Here is a 16,693-nt window from a genome sequence, read left to right as displayed (position 1 = left end):
AGACTTAAGAGATTTTTCTAGGAGACCTCAGACCACATTTCAGACTCCAGCCACAGGTTCAGCTGAAGAAAAGTATTGAGGTTTAGAAGCAACAAACATTATTGCAAGCACAATACTGCTGAGCTCATCTGTAGCTTATCACACAGTGCAGCTTTATGCATGAAGCCTGATGATTACATTATACAGCTGAAGTGTGTGAAATCCACCTAGGACCAGCCTGCAGCCCAGCCATCCTTCCTCAGCCAACCCAGCCCTCTCCCAGCACCACTGTGCTCATTGAGCTGAGCCCTTCTGCCCTCAATATCACCCTCCCTGCGAGCCTGTTCAGGGCAACATGGACCCCTCAGACAGTGCAGTCGATGCACCCGCCCTGCCCAAGCATGGCTGCTCTACCCACAAACCCTGCTTCAATGGCCTGAAGGGTCCGTTTGATTTGCCCCAGGCTGTCTCATACAACCACACGAACACATCAGAATTCAACAGGAAACTGCACTGGGGCAGAGATGCTGTTCCAGCTGGGAGACAGTCAGTGCGGCACAGCCATGCAGGCTACACGAGACAGGAGCAGCAGAGGGACAGCTCTTGTACCAACAAGCCAACCTACTGAGAAGAGGGACAGAAAGGAGGTCCCTGCTGGACGAGTGGGAGGAGCAGGAGGGGAGCAAAACAAGATCAGGGAGTCGGGGCAGAACAATCTGCACCAAGGTTTGAAGTCTGCGGTCGCAGTGAGACTTTCCCGCGCTGTGTTCTGGCCCAAAGCAAAGCTCCAGAGTCTAGCCCTAACCCGCAGAAAATACGACTAATGGGGATGCTGCTGCACTCTCACTACAGCAGCCTCTTTCCTGTGCGCTGCTGGCTCGCTCCACGCAATGCCAAGAGCGAGCGTGCACTTGGCAGCCTCCCGAGCTGAAGAGGCACAGAGTGAAAAACCAGATGCCCCCAAGGCGTCAGCGTATCAAGTCGTCAGCGAGGATTCCAGAGGTACCAAGATGCACAGCCTCGCCCAAGAGGCCTGGAACAGAGCGTGGTCAGTGAGTCAGGAGCCCCATGCAAGGGCAAGGCAAGACAAACTCATTCCCAAACTGATTTCCCCTCCCCTCCCCAGTACACTCTGCTGCCCCATAACTAGACGTTCCACTGACGGCAGTAGACAGCCAGGAGATTTGCAGCAACTCAGAGGATGACACATGACTGGCATAGTCAGGACTGATGCAGGTTATACTAGTCTCTGGTACTTTAATAGTTAATGCCTCACTTCTACGGCCCCACCTATCCTGACTTTTCAGCACTGCTGCAATCCCCAACTGCCATGCACATTTTCCAAGCTAACCAAAGCCAAATGGGTCCCCCACACTTAACACAAGGGAGGATCAAAGAAGCCTTTTCTTGTTCAATCATTTTACTTGCCCTGGGTGAGCAGAATTTTGCAAGGTAGCTTTAAATCATACTTGGGAGCTATGAGTAGACACTGCAGCCAGCAATCCTACTGTTTTACAATAGACCCAGTTCTCTCCCTGCACTGGTATAAACTGCAGTGACTCCACTGAACTCAACGGAGTTACACTGGTGTGAACAAGAGGTGAATCAAACACAGTTTATCAAGACAGGATGCATGGGGCCAAAGAACCATGTTAGAACAGTTGTTCAGAAACTGTGTTCTAGCCACAGTCCCTAGGGACAAGTCAAATTCGCTCTCTCCCCCCTCTCAATTCCCCAGGCTAAGAATCCCAATTCCCCAACCTGCTCCTGCAGTCCATGCAGCGTTCCCTGGGGGCTAGGAAAACTAGTGGGAAGAACTGCTCCTCCACCCCCTCACCAAAACCATGCAAATAGGAATGCTGCCCTGTACAGAACTTCTTGCATAGTTTGAAAGGTTTTGTTGTTTTTTCCCCTAGCCGGCACTTCCTCTTCCTCTCCTCCACACACTCACCAAATTTAATTAATCCCAGCCCATTCCAATGATGTTGATCACATGTGTTTTCCATTTTTCTCAAGGAAAAGATATCCAGTTCTTACAGGCAGCTTGGAGTAATCTGGGTCACAGAGCAACGTGAGCATGTAGGACAGTTAGCTTATTTCAACAGCACTCTGGAGGTATTTTTAAAAGGACATAGTCACAATTCCCTGGGCACTGTTGAGAGAGGGGGAGTTGGAGGAATTCTCAGACAGCTCGGCTTTCGTTCCCTACTTACACTCCTCTCGGAGTCTGCCAGTGGTGGCACCTGTCCCAAAGCTCCAGAGGTTGGGCATGGAGGTCTCCAAGTTTCATGCATTACCATGGGCTGGGGGAGCCCTACAACTAAGGGTCTGCTCTGCAGTGATGCTGGGCTCCTGGGGCAGGAAGGTTCGAGAGTCACTGCTTGTTTCCAGCTTCCTAAATACAGGCCCCTGGTGCAAGCTCTAACCCCTGTAGAAATCTCTCTCCTCACCCGCGGCTTGCAGGTCTGGTTGGCTTCATTTACACAGTAAATTTCTTATGCTATGGTCAAGCCCTGCTGAGCTGCCCCCCTATGCTCATGAGGCTTTTGCTGTGTATGAGCAACCATACTCAGCTGCATTCAGGTCCTGAGTAACAATGCACTCTGAGTTCCATGTGGCCACGTAGGATATTGCAGAGATGAGAACACAATGGCACTTTGGGGTTCCCAGTGACCCGACAGAAGCCAAAGCCTTCTCAGGGTTCTCCAGAAATAATCTGGCAGCATCCATGCCACATATTAACCCCCCCATAGTAAGCACCACTGCCCCTACATGCAAAGGATTTGATACATAAAACTGCCAAGACACCAGGTCACCTGTGCCTTCAGCTGCTGAGCCCATTGCATCATGGGAAGTGGGATCATTCTTATAGAAATTAATTCCGGCCACAAATTAACATAACCCATCAGTCTGAGAGGCTCCATCAAAGACACCTCCTTGCAGCACGTGCACCGGCAGGAATAGCCCAATCCTTACAGCGCCACTTAATAAATATTGCTCCTTATCTTCGGTTACCAGTGCTAGAATTCAGTGGATGCAAAGGTAAGAGCTAGAGATGGGGAGCTGGGCTGGGGGCCACTGGAGGAGAGAAGTATGGCAGGATAATTTGTGGAGATGGGGGGCAAGGGGGATGGAAAGATATCAGCCAACTGACTCCTGACCAGCTACCATAATAAATTGGACATGACGATTAACAGGAACATCCATTCATCACTAGAACTGACCAGTTTAGCAAAGCTGTAGTCCCCCAATTATTGCATGAAAGGCAGGTTTTTTTCATGTCATCTTGCAGAGCAATTAAAAATGAATCCAACTTTCAACTACATCAGTGCAACGCACGGATTACCACCAATTCCCCCGCCAAGTCAACAGAAACTGAGCAGGCCACCGAGTGCACTAATGACTATTACATAAACTGCACTCATGAAAATTAGTGTCATGCTGACCATCAAAGGAGGAGAAGAATGTGGAGGAAAGGCGACTGACTTGGCAGCTGAATTTACCACCATGCAGGTCTAAACTAGAGGTGGGCCTGGACCAAGACTCTGCATCCAAACCCCCCAGGACCTATGGGAACATTCAGGTCTGAACTTGGTGGCTTGGCCCTTTAAGTTGACTCTATTGCCTCTGCCCCAATGCACTCACAATTTTCAACTGCTCTGAATTCAGATCACACATTCCTAGCTCAGACTTTGTCCATCGCGCTGCCCCCTGTCCTGTCCTGTCGGGAAGTCAGAGCTCCAAGTACATTTCTGGCTGCACATTGCATCATTCGGAGCCCCACAGTTCACTGAACTAAATTACACTGAAGTTGGTGATTTTTTTTTTAAAAGGAAAAAAGATATAAGTAAAATGCTCCAGTTACTCCTTTCTGCAAGGCAACGGGGGCGGTGGGGGAGAATGCACAGTTCATTAAGGCAAAAAGGGCAGTCGGCCAGAGAGCCATCTTGGCAGGCAGCGCAGGGCATTTTCACAGACTTTCCTGCTTCCCAGCACAGAAGCATCCCTTGTAAAGATCACAGCTGTTTGGATTATGCCTGAGTTCATAACACAGTTTATCAAAGAGGCCAGGGTTTTTTTCCCTCCCGCTTTGCCCAGTACAAGTAGAACAGTTCACATGAAAACAAACCAGGGTTTTGTTCTGCATGCATTACCATGGAGGGTGGGAAATAGGAGGAAGAAACACACACCAGCCTCATTGGAGGGGATTTTCAGTGAAAGGGTTCCTGGGGTCTCTGGAAAGTGAGTTCCTATGCACAGGGCTGGAAGGGGTGGGTTGACATAGCCTAACTCAGGCGGCTAGGTTACAGCAGGTCTCATCTCTGGAAATCTATAGCATGTCATGAGTTTGATGTTCTCAAACAGTGGGATTTGGAGTGCATCCCAAAATGGCCAAACAAATCAACAAGTCGCAGAACATTCAGAAGGGGCCCAGAGTTGCAAAGGCAGGGAGCACTGGTGGGACAGAGCAGATATGCCTGGGGAGAGCTGCGCAGGCCCCTGGCTGCTGCAAGGGTGAGGTGAGCTGGGAAAGCTGCATGAGGGCGCGAGGACCGGAACAGCAGGCGGGGCTGCAGGTCTGAAGGGCACTGGCAGAGCTGGGGATGAGGACTAGGACTGGAACAGCAGAGGATGTTTCAGGTCAGGAGGCAGTATACCTGCAGAGCTGGGTAGGTGCCAGAGCTGGAAAAGCAGATGGCGTGACAGGGTGAGTGTAGATGCACCGGGCAAAGCAACAGGGGAAATCTGCACAGCTCCTTCCAGAATTGCCCTGGGCTCTCGCCATTCCCTTGTCACTCGTTCTGCATGAATTCAGTGCTAGAGAGAGGCTGCCTAGCCCACCCACGAGGAAGCACTGGCGGTAATATTCATCCCTAGACCCCCATTCATTCCAGTGCATGAGGATTCTGCATTCTTTCCAGTATCATAGAAGGGCCCCAACCTCAACTGTCCAATGCAGATCTGTTTCCTCAGAAGGCTGAGGAGCTTGGATCTGGGCCCCGGTTCTACGCGTGGGGCATGCTAAGATTCTGAGCTTGCTACATACCGAGTTATACTGTGACACCATTGCCTGCCCTTCCCTGAGCTGTGGGGGTAATGACCGCTCGAGTTCCTTAAAAACAAGGGGATGCAGTCTGTTACAACTGGCACAAGAAAATCCCGGGGGAATTCTCCCTTTATCCAGCCTGAAGAGTCAGCAAGAGCCTCTAACTCAAACAAAAGCTCCTTCCTTTGCCAGCAGGTTTTCAGGGGCTCGTGTCCTGGCCATGCTCACCAGAGCGCAGAGAGCGTGGCCGTGGGGAAGCTCTGCAGACAGAGTGAAACCAATGTAACATGCGGCTTAGAGGGAAAAGCGCCTCTGCTCCATCCTGCCTCCGCCCAGCAAGCACCAGATGGTTTTCTACCGTGGTAGCCAGTTGCTTTTGAACACGCCTGCCCCCCCGCCACCCCACTTTCTAAACACAGCATCTTGGTTAACAGGTTTGGTCAACTTGTCAGTCTAAAGCCTGGTCTACACGGAAGCTGGGTGTCCCACATCGCAGGCAAGTGCCCACCACACCTCTTCCTCTGGCTTGTGTGGGGCTCAACCCTAGGGACAGCTTCTGAGCACACCTACTGGCTCACACCCCTGGGTGCACCAGGCAAGGCAACACCTAGTTTGAGGACCCTGCTGGTGTTCAGGTGTGAGCTAAGTGCCCAGGTGTCCACACCCAGCAGCACATTTTGGTACTAAGAGGGTTCTACCAGCAGAAACCTAAGGACGTTAGGTGTCTACAGCCAACATTTTGATCCCCCAAACCCCAGCACACGTGCGGCTTAAACCTCTTTGTGCATCTAGCCCTAAGTGACTTGCCCAAGGTTACACAGCAAGTGTGACAGAGCAAGAAATTGAACCCAGGTCTCCCAGGCTAGCCCCAGAGCCACTGGACTCTCCTTATCTGCTGTTCTGCTGTAGGGTCCATCTTCTAGCTCAGACAAAGCTGAAGGCCCTAACCACTGGGGATACCAAGGTGCTTGTGACAGACCTGGCAATTTCCTGCAATATGCTGGACAAACCTGAATTCAATAAGGTTTAACTTAATGAATACATTTAAGTATCGTAGGAGTTCATTGTATTAAAAAGGCAAATATTTATGTACTATTGGGGGTTGTCTCTAGGACAGAGACATGACTAATGTGGATTCTGGGAAGCGTTATGAGCTTCAAAGGACTGAGACAATGGGCAGGGTTGGCAGTTTTGGTAGGATGTATTGCTGGAGATTTCATCACATGACAACCTTTAATTAAATATAAATCTTTAATTCCTGGAGACTCCAGGCCAATCCTGGAGGCTTGGCAACCCTGACAACAGGCCAGACAAGAATGAACTTTTAAAGTGAGGTAGTTTTCCCAGGAAGTCTCTGGGGGAACTGCATACAAATGTGACCCCTCCGCCCCTCACTATGCAAGAACGCAGTCTTCTGATGCTTTGCCCTTAGGAGGGGACCTTTGTCTGCTGATTGTGTGTTTCCAGAGGCCCAAACTGGATAGAAGAATGACATTATAGCTGTTAGGAACAAACTTGCGGCCACAGAAAAAACCTCAGTGAGGTCTGAAGGACTGATCACCTGCCAGAGCCCTAACTGGAGTTGGGGTGATCTCTGGCAAGCTTATTAGCATGCATGTAGGTTATTTTATTGTTGTAATTTGTTTTCTCTGTACTGCTTTCACATTAAGAATAAGTGTGCTTGCTTAGGAAAAGCTGTGTGCTACCTTATATCTATAGGCAATTACACCGTTTATAGCCTCGGAGGGAGGGGTCTAAGCAGTCTGACTTGCTGGGGAACTTGCAGTATAGACAGGGAGCTTTGCAGCCTAGAAAAACCTCCATCAGGATGGAGAGAGATGTATGTCTCTACCCAAGAGGTGATGGCTGGGATTTGAGGCCTGGTCTACACTGGGGGGGGGACGGAAACTGATCTAAGTTACACAACTTCAGCTAGGTGAATAAAGTAGCTGAAGTCGACGTACTTAGACCTACTCACTGCGGTGTCTTCACTGAGGTTAGTCGACTGCTGCCACTCCCCCGTCGACGCTGCCTGCGCTTCTCGCAGCGGTGGAGTACTTGAGTCGATGGGAGAGCACTCGGGGCTCAATTTATCACGCTTCGACTAGACGCAATAAATTGACCCCTGCTGGATCGACCGCTGCCCCCCGATCCAGCGGGTAGTACAGACATACCCTGAATTACTATTGGTATCTTCACGTCCTGTCCTCAGCTGCTGCCTGGCACTGCTGTCACAGCTGCTGCAGCCCAGGCTGGAGGAAGGCAGTCATCCCCCAGGAGAGTGCATTGAGCTGAAGCTTGGAAAGTGCTTTGGGCTCCTTTGGGAGCAGAGGTGCGTTGCAGAGGGGAATTTTACCGAACCTGCAAAACTGGCATCTGTGAAGAGCTCCAACAATGTGGGTAAATGGGCCCTTTCCCCACAGGCAGGCAAAATGCTAAATCAGGAGCCATCTCTTGGCCTAGGGGGTTACTGTGGATAAAGTACATAGGACCTACTAGAGTGTCTAGATTTAACACACTAACAAACCTGGTTAACATCAAGCATGCCAAACAGAACAGGACGAGCACATGGATTCTTACGCTTACTCCAAAACCCCCTGAAGTGTAGAAAAAGGGTTCACTTCTCCACACAGCCCCCAGATGGGCTCAGCAAAAGAACCACTGTGTATGTGGGGTAAGACATGCCCCTGAGGTTTTTACTGGAGCAGATGACTGCAGCCCTGAGAACACGGTGCCCTAAGGGCTGCCCATTAGAGCAACGTCCTACTTATGATGCTTTAGTGAAAGCACAGATGAACTTCCAGGGGCCATTTGCTGCCCAGAAGCCCACCTGACTCCTGGTCTGATGAGCTTTAGTGGCAAGGGATTTCATCTGGTTTTCAATGCTTCAAGGACAGCTGGATGGATCCAGGGGGAAATGCAATGCTTTGGAAGCTGCTTTGCATATTTGTGCTGCTACAAACCATTTCAGCAAGCCAGTAGTTGAATATTAATATTTTGTTCTTGCTTAATGGTACAGCCCACAGCTAGTGAGTACAGGACTCTTTCCTTGCCACATGTCAGGCTAGGGCAGAGGGAGGCAGGGTCTATCTTTCCTGGTTAGCGTGAAGGTTGGTATTTCTCACGGCCACTGACACAGTGGAAGGCAATGAGCAATAGTGAGCAAAAGGCTGCTGTGATTCCTACCCCTCTGTCTGGGCCAACAAAAGCAGCCCCTTTGAATGCAAGAACATCTGGGAGAAGAGCGTCTGTGGGTTCAAAGGGAGAGAGGCAGTGTCTTGAGCACTAGCCTGCGTTTCTGAGGTGCAGTCACCTCACAGGGTTTGGGCTTAGGGTGCTCAAGTGCCAGCAGAAAACATCTGGATGAGGGACGAGATCCCACAAGGAAGTCATCCACCTGCTGAGACAGACGCTTGTCCAGGTGAAAAGGTGCCCCACCAAAGACTCGAAGTTTGGTGTGCGCCCTTTTGCTTCTTTAGGGTTATAAAGGCTGCCTGAAAGGGCTCGTCTTCCCCAAAGATGGGGCTGTATAAAGAAATATCAGGAATTTCAGTTCAGGTATTCCCTGGAGGAAGATGAGTGGTTACTGGGAGCAGCCAGTCCTTCAGGGAAGCAGTGGGGGTGCTGAGTCTTTATTAAAGATGGCTGCTCTCCTACGTGTTCTTTTGACCTTGGAGATGAGTATGTGCTAACACTGATTACAGCCCCCTTGCCTCTCCCAAATGCTTGGCTTTCATTCCCTTCTCTGGTTTCAGAGTAACAGCCGTGTTAGTTTGTATTCGCAAAAAGAAAAAGGAGTACTTGTGGCACCTTAGAGACTAACCAATTTATTTGAGCATGAGCTTTCGTGAGCTACAGCTCACTTCATCGGATGCATACCGTGGAAACTGCAGCAGACTTCTTCTTCTCTGCTAGCGTCAATTTCACTAACTCTACAGTCAGCGCAGGCAGGGCCTACACTAGACTTCTTCCCACTAGCGAGTTCCCTCCTTTGCTGTGACTGGCCCAGCCCCAGCACTGGTAATGACCGGTACGGCTAGTGTCGACAGGGCACCGCGTAACGACCTACATTTTAATCACACATCTACTAAGGGGACTATGTGCTTGGGATTTCCTCCCTGGTGGAGCCAGCCGTGAGTTCTCATTCACGAACATTTGGATGAAAACTGGCCTTCCCCCTGCCTCTTTTCCCTTTGGTCACTGGAGGCAGGGAGAGGAAGGCAAGGGGGAAATGTTTGGGTTTTAGTTAAAAAAAAAAAAAAAAGTACAGACAATTTTGGAACAAACTGTTCTGAAGTGTCCTGTGGGCCAGTTCTCATTTTCAGCCAGCTCCGCCTCCAGGTTGTCTCTGGCCCCTCAGGATAGGCACATCTCTCATGGTGGCTAGCACAAGCCTGGGCGAGACCCGCCTGGCAGCGTTTAACTGGGGTGTTAGCCTCTGGGGTCGGGCTGAGCAGCAGTGGGAGGCTTGGGATTCCTTGAAGGCCTTGTGGCAGCTGGCCTGCCTTGGACTTGAGGCGGCACAGGGCAAAGCAGGGTGTACTCATGTGGCAGAAGATGGGATGTCTGAACCCACCAGCACTCGGCGTAGTGGGAAGTGCCCAACATGGAAGGTATTTCTGTGGCTCCTGCCAGAAGTGAGCAGGGAACCCCCTGTTGTAAGGCAAGAGGCTTTACTAAACTGCAGCCTGCTGATCTGACCTCATGCCTTTCAGGCACACAGGGGCCCCGGAAGACAAGGAGCAGGGGCTGAAGCTCCTCTTACTGAACTTTATTTTCCCAGGCCCCTAAGGAGAGCTGTGCATCAACAGCTGCACTGAGGGGGAGTGGAAACTGGACTCTATATATCCCCGCAGCAATGCCCCCTTCGGTCAGGAGGTGGATTTAGCTATGGGCCTGTAAGTTACCCATAGAGGGAAAGCCATTAGCAGAAGGATGGGGGAGTGGAGCTACGCACTGCGGAAATGAAAAGGTCAGCAATGTTACTATTCTGTGTCCGTGGTGACTGTTCAGTTCTCCAGGGCTGATTTCCTCAGTCTCCCAAGGTTACGGGAAGCCAGGGCATAATGTGACTGAGCACTACCCATCCTGTTTTGGTGCTAGGACTATGACCCAGGCATCATACCCGTCCTCTGGCCAGAAAAAAGGAAAGACCCTCCGTCAGGAGTAGATGCCAACATCACTCCAGAGACTGTCCTACAGAAGATGCTTTGCACATGTGACTTGCCAGAAATTCATTTGCCTCTAGGATTACTGAAGAACTACCCACCTGAGTCATATTCCCTGAACTTCATACACAGAACATACCTTCAGCCTCCAGGGTCAAATGAAGACTTAGTAGAAAAGAGGTGAAAGTCTTTCATAATCATCAACTACAAGGGGCCATTGCTGAGCACCAGAGGGGGTTAGGAAATAAACCATGATTATTCCAGACATTGCCTGGCAGCCTCCATCTGACCCTCTGGACCTCCCTCTTTGCCAAGATCAGACAACACTGGCAACACTAGAGAAAGAGTCACTACTTTGTTTTTTGGAGCTTTCTATCGCACAATTCCTTTTCATCTCATGTTATTCCTTCACCCCAAAATAGTCTTCTAAATTTAACCATTTTGTTCTCATTCTCTGCTCCCAAGCCAGGTTCCAAGGGTGTACAACAAGTCACTGAAATGCAGCTTGTTCCCAGTTTTCCTTAGTTTTAGCTGTACTTGGGGCTGCAGGCAATCAAAACAGACAGAATCTGTGCCACATGTGGGGGATAAGGAATTAAAAGAAAGGAGAAAGGCTGTAGCCTTTCAATTAATTTGGGGTGCAACATGCACTTGTCACTAATAATGTGTTTGTGCTTTGGTGGCTACTTGGAGATTAATTAAGATGATGATTGGTGAGACATACTATATTTTATTAATACTACAATCAATATAAACAAAATCTTAGAACTAGAAGATAGCAGCAGAATCTGCATGATGTATACTCTCCAATCCATGGGCTGAGGGTTCCCCTGAAAGGGGGAGTAAGCATTAAGGTTGCCACCATCCTGCTATCCCGAGGTCTCGCCACGGGTTGGGATTGAGTCCCCATTTATGCACTTATTCCCTTACAGCGACCTGTTTCTGAGACCACACAAAGTCTTGGCCTCTTGTTCATACCTGCCGTTCCTGCTACCCATGGTTGGGTTCTGACAATTGCTGTAAGCATTTGTGCAGACAGAAGGTTCTCTATACAATGCAGTTCGGGAACTCAGGCAAAATAAAGGCTTTACAGTCTTGCAGTGTATCACAAGATAGATATTGCTAAATCTTCTGACCCCAGGTTACTTGCTAATGCTAAACTTTCATTAAGCCTAATGTGGCCTTCTGCTAACCATTGCTACCACTGGGCCTCAAGCTGAATACTACGCTTCAAGCTCACAGCTAAGCTCACTTTAAAATAATCTAAGTTTCTTTGCTTATTCCTACCTGCATCAGAGCATTAGTTACATTTTCACTGGTTTAGAAAGCATCTTAACTTCAAGATATGATTATTTTGCCAATCACCTGAATTCATGCCATGGGTTAGAGGTCAACAAGCTACTAATGGGGAAACCTTTCTGTGTTCTTCTATTAAGGATTCACTTGTGGGAACTACTTTGTTTATCCTTATAACTCAGTGCCCACTAGCAAGGAAGAGAAACTGTTAGGACATTAGTGATTGTCCAACACCTGCACATCACGTGCTCTGGTACCAACTTACCACCCTACCTTCACCCCAGAATCAGCCTGGCATCTGCAGGACATCAGCACGTTATGCAGTAGCAGGCAGACTCACTCAGGGAGGGTGCACAACTGGACTGTGGTACTAGCCAACACATATGTATTGCACAGCACATTAACACGTATGGCCCACACCAGCTTACCATGCATTGAGCATCCGATATTAATCTTGGTATACATTCCATGCAAGTGCTGGGACGTTATGCTGACGGAATTGTATTATGCTCTTCCCACAATTCTGTTCGCCCATGCTAAGCATCCCACAACACTTTGCAAAACCGAACTCAGCTTTGGCACTAGTAAATATGAAACCAGTCAGGACAAGATCCACTAATTCTATGTCCCAGGACAGGCTGGGATGTGCCTCTACAGCACAACTAGTACTTGGAACGTGGCATCCAAAACAGGGAGATAAGGAAGGAATAGGTGGATAAAGGAAAACAAGACAAAGAGCTGATTGGTGGATTTCAGTCTTAGGTGACAAACAGAGAGCTCTCCACTACAGATATTGCTAGTTTGAACGCTTAGTTCGGAGCACACCTTCTGTGCAGGATGAACTGAACACGGCAAGAGAACAGCTTCCTACAAGGATTGGAAAAGTATTAACTTGTTGCTTTATGTATTGTAAAGATTGGTCGCTGGACAATAAAATTGGCTAAGGCAGTGATTTTCGACCTGTGGTCCACGGACCCCTGCAAGTCCGCAGACTACATTGAAGATTTCCAAAGGGTCCTCACGTCCATTTGAAATTTTGTAGGGGTCTGCAAATGAAAAAAAGATTGAAAACCACTGGGCAAAGGCTTGGTTATTTGGGTTCTTGAACATTTTTAATATCAAACCACAATTATAGTCAAGCAACTGGCTCTACTTAGGAAAAAAGTAAGAACAAATACACTGAAGACAATCTGAAAAGACTGCACTGAAGATAGTGCAAGTGGCTCCCATGATCAGTGGGTCTTGGTGACAACAGATCAAATTCAAATACTGACAGTACAGCAAACTCTCTCCCCTCCGCCTTTCTCACTTGCTTTAAATCAGTGAAAGTTAAAACTGGCATTGAAACTGCATATATTAAGCTCAAGAATTAACACCTCCGGAGATCAATGGGGCAGTTCATACCTCTCCAAGCTATCGCATCATGCTGTATGCAGACTCAGGGAGTCATCATTGTATCAGTTACAAGAGTCTCTTCACAGCCATAAGGGCTGGAGCCTTAATTTCTCTGTTAATTGGAAGGTTGGATTCTGGAGCACAAGTCACCAAGAAAAGCACTGGCATATTAAGCTGCCATGACCTGGCCCAATTTCATTTCTGCCACGCATTGGGAAATGGCACAGCAAGCCCAGATGCAGGAACCTTTGGTCCCTGTGCCATTTTCCCCACGTAAAAGAGTCCAGCTGACTATAGTTCAGAGGAATGTCTGACAGGAAACTGTACAGTCTCCAAACCAGAATGAGACCCAGGTATAGTTCTCAATGTGCAGTGCGGGCCTTGGCCCTCTAATCAGAAACAGGACCATTCTACCACTCCCTCTCAAGCACAGTGCATGCAGACCATGGCCATGTGTTCCCTTTTGCAGAAGGCAGGGAAGAGAGAAAGCACTTGCTGTTATAAAAATCCCACATAGCATAAACTTTGACAGGAGAAGGCCATTAGCACATGCCAATCTAGGCTTTGGGAAATTAGTTTCTCCCGTGATTCTTGAGATCCGACATCTAGTGGAACTGAGGTGTAATATAAGCATGGAGTGGGGGATATCCTGGGAGAGGTGAAAAAAACACCTTGCAGACCTTCCCCCTGCTGGGGAAAGAGCGGTGGCACTCATGCCCCATACACAATCTTAGTGTACACAGATGTTTCACTGCTAATTGTTTTAGCACGAATAATTAACACCGAGATCTAATGGCAGCTTCAAACCCTAACTTCCCCTTGAAATGAATGGGGCAACTCTCTCTGCAGACGACCTGAAACAACAGAGGAGAGGACTCAGGCAGACATCACTGCCGTTAGACACACCTTGAAGGTTTTCTCTGCAAACATAAGGGTTAGGCGTGCATGAGCAGCATGCTAACCAGGACTGCAACCTCTGATCACTACACTCCTTGTAAGCGATACGGTTAATACTTAACCGTGTACCTTTCGCAATTATTCCATCCATCCAGTCTGCCTCTGACCTCCTCCTGCCCTGGAAGAGGGAGTTCCATGGAATTCAAATCTCCATGCTCATTTGGTTCTGAGTTCGAGCATACTTCAATGATGCCTTCTGATATAGGCAAGGAAGGAAAGAGACACAATTGGGCTCTGCTCCCACTCAATACCCCCTTTGCCTCGCCTGTGACCTTCAAGCCGATTTCTGAGAAAGCACAGCAGAATTTGCTGCCCTTGCCCCAGATCTGGTGTGTTAAGGATTACACACTGCCAGCTGTCTGTCGCAATGCACGTTTTCCCAGTATCCACCACCTAATTACAGGTCCCTGGAAACAGAAATCAAACCACACAAGAGACCACGACACTGATTCCACAGTTCCGTTCGCCTTCCCATTTAAAAGCGCTCTCTTAAAGTGATGAGTTTTACCAGGCAGTGCAACTGTTGAGTGTATACATCTCACAATGACAATGCTCTGAACAGATTGTCAATGCACACAAGTACTACACCACACTGTACCCCGCACCAGCTAAAGAAAGAGGGTCCACACACCCACAGAATAGCCTGTTTCACACTCCCACTGTTTTGTTAGTGTCTCAGCAAGATAGGATCTGAAAACAGTGTTTAATTAGGAAATATTTAACCTCAGGGGATAGAAGTGAAAAATATGGTGTCTTAACATGTGAAAAATTTATTCATTTGCTCTAAAAATATCAACTGCAATGACTGGCAAACAAAGATGGCTTGCAGAGAGGTCTTTGGCCACAAAGAACCAGGCAAGCATTAGGCTAAAATGCCACACACCACCTAGAAGGAAGATGTTCTTATCACAAGTTGTGGTATGAGAAAGAGATGGAGAAAGATGGTGTTCTGACCTGATGATGAATGCTCCTCTGGTCTCCAGCAGCTTCCGCTCACTGCTGAATCTCTTGAGTAGGTTAATCATGAATTTGTAGAAGTAGGAGTTCATGGTGGGGGTTGAGGGGGAGCACTCCATGCCTTTCATACCTGGACGGGGAAGGAGAGCAAGTTACAGAACACAGTCACAAGTGCAGCTGTCTTGGAATTGGAATTCTCTCCACGTGACATGCGTTTACTCTTATGGCATGAACCTGTCAGGGTGGGGGAAGGCAGTGAGAGTCAGGTAGAGGATTTAAAGCATGATCCAATGGCCTTTCCTTTGAGGTACTTATTTCCATAAATATGTCTGGCACCTTTATACCAAGATAACCACATTCACATGGGAGGTTACACAGATTTATTCGTGTCAGTTTCTAAATAGAGATAGTTAATTCAATGCAAAAACTATTCACAGACCAGCTCTCCATGTAGTCTAAGCTCTATTTTTACTGTGATTCTACACACACCCCTCTGCCACCCGCCCACACGACTGCCACTTTGAATAGATAGTTCATTCAAGTAGCTGAGCCAGAGCTTAGTGCATGAACTGAATTAATGAAAGTATTCCTTGTGTTGCTGATTTCATTTCTTTATGTTCCCCTTCAGGAAGTTTCACGCAGCTACTGAACAGCCTGGTGTCTGGCAGTAGCAAACACAACTCAAGTTGCAGCATTTGGTGATCACAAAGTGCAATCCTAAGAACTACTAACTGGACAGCCCAAATTGAACACTGACTTACAAGTGCCTTTCCCTCTTTATAGGGAATTTGTTGGGAGACAAGGTAGGTGTGTGGGGAAACGTGCATTAGAAAGATACTTTCATTTGGTGATCAAAAACAGAGGTCAGTAGTGAGCACAGAGGCAGTGCGGCCTAGTGGATAGGGCACCTCACGTCAGGCTCTGTCTCTAACCTGCTGACACACTTTAGGCAAGTCATTTAATCTCTGTTTTCCTCTCCCACCCTTTGAGACTGCAGGCTCTCTAGGGCAAGTAGTGTCTTTTACTGTGTGTTTGTACAGCACTTAACACATTGGGCCCCGATCTCTATTTGGGGCTTTAGGTGTTACTAGTATAATTTATTAGTATTATAGTTATTACCATGGGCACTATCACTTTACAACCCTATGGATCTGAGAGTTATTTTACACACTTAAGAGAATTAGAAGCCTTAATTCACATAGCCAATTCACTGAGAGACAAGTGATAACTTGATAAGATACTATTTGCATGTTATTTGAACTGTGTAAGGGTGTTGGCAGGCCAGTTAGCTGGAGAGGCATGAAAAATGCACTTCCTAGTTCAGGATACCCAGACAATTTCACCCCAAAAACTTCAACCTTTGAAGTTCAGAGAAGTTGTCCAATAATGATTGCTTTCAAGTGATGGAACTATGGTATTTACTTAATTTATTCAGTTACTGGAACACGCCATCAAAGCCAATGGTTTAAATGGACATTTTAAAATAAGTTAATGAAGGAGCTGCTTAAAAAACAGAACACCCCTAATGCTCCAGCAAGAGGACTGCTCTGTGTGTGTGTGTGTACACGCGCCCGAGTGTGTGCGAGTGCAATGGCCATAATGATACAGCTAGGGCACTACCAAAGAGCCCAGCCAGAGAGGAGCAAAGTCTTTGGTACTTCTCAACAGATCAAATGATAACTTAGAATATGATTTTTTTAATCCATTTGTATTGAGCTGGGTACACAATTAAAAGCACAATTAAAAGCATAGTGAAAAGACAGACTGCAAATTTACAGAATGGTTTCTTGTAGGGCGAGCATGGTCTCCATGCCAGTGATCCAGATTTTGGCACAAGTTGGGTAATGCTCCGTCTCCCAGCCGGCAAGAGCTAAACACGTACAAATCCCAGGGG

The 16,693-nt window shown here is 47.9% G+C and overlaps 1 protein-coding gene across 9 annotated transcripts in view; it reads right to left on the bottom strand.

Moving 5' to 3' along the window:
• Nucleotides 1–16,693, bottom strand: part of VAC14 (VAC14 component of PIKFYVE complex) — a 202,426-nt gene that overhangs the window by 79,386 nt on the left and 106,347 nt on the right. For all 9 annotated transcript variants that reach the window (XR_007352308.2, XR_007352304.2, XR_007352305.2 and 6 more), the window contains one exon: nt 14,797–14,929. Coding sequence is in view for 6 of the 9 variants with exons in the window: in XM_048816827.2 (XP_048672784.1) it covers nt 14,797–14,929 (133 nt within the window). In the remaining 3 variants the exon portion in view is untranslated. The remainder of the gene's footprint in view (nt 1–14,796; nt 14,930–16,693) is intronic.

This window comes from Caretta caretta, chromosome 12 (genome assembly GCF_965140235.1).
Source record: "Caretta caretta isolate rCarCar2 chromosome 12, rCarCar1.hap1, whole genome shotgun sequence".
NCBI lineage: Eukaryota > Metazoa > Chordata > Testudines > Cheloniidae > Caretta > Caretta caretta.
The sequence above is the reverse complement of the archived record's forward strand: the minus strand, read 5'-3'. Positions and strand labels throughout refer to the sequence as shown.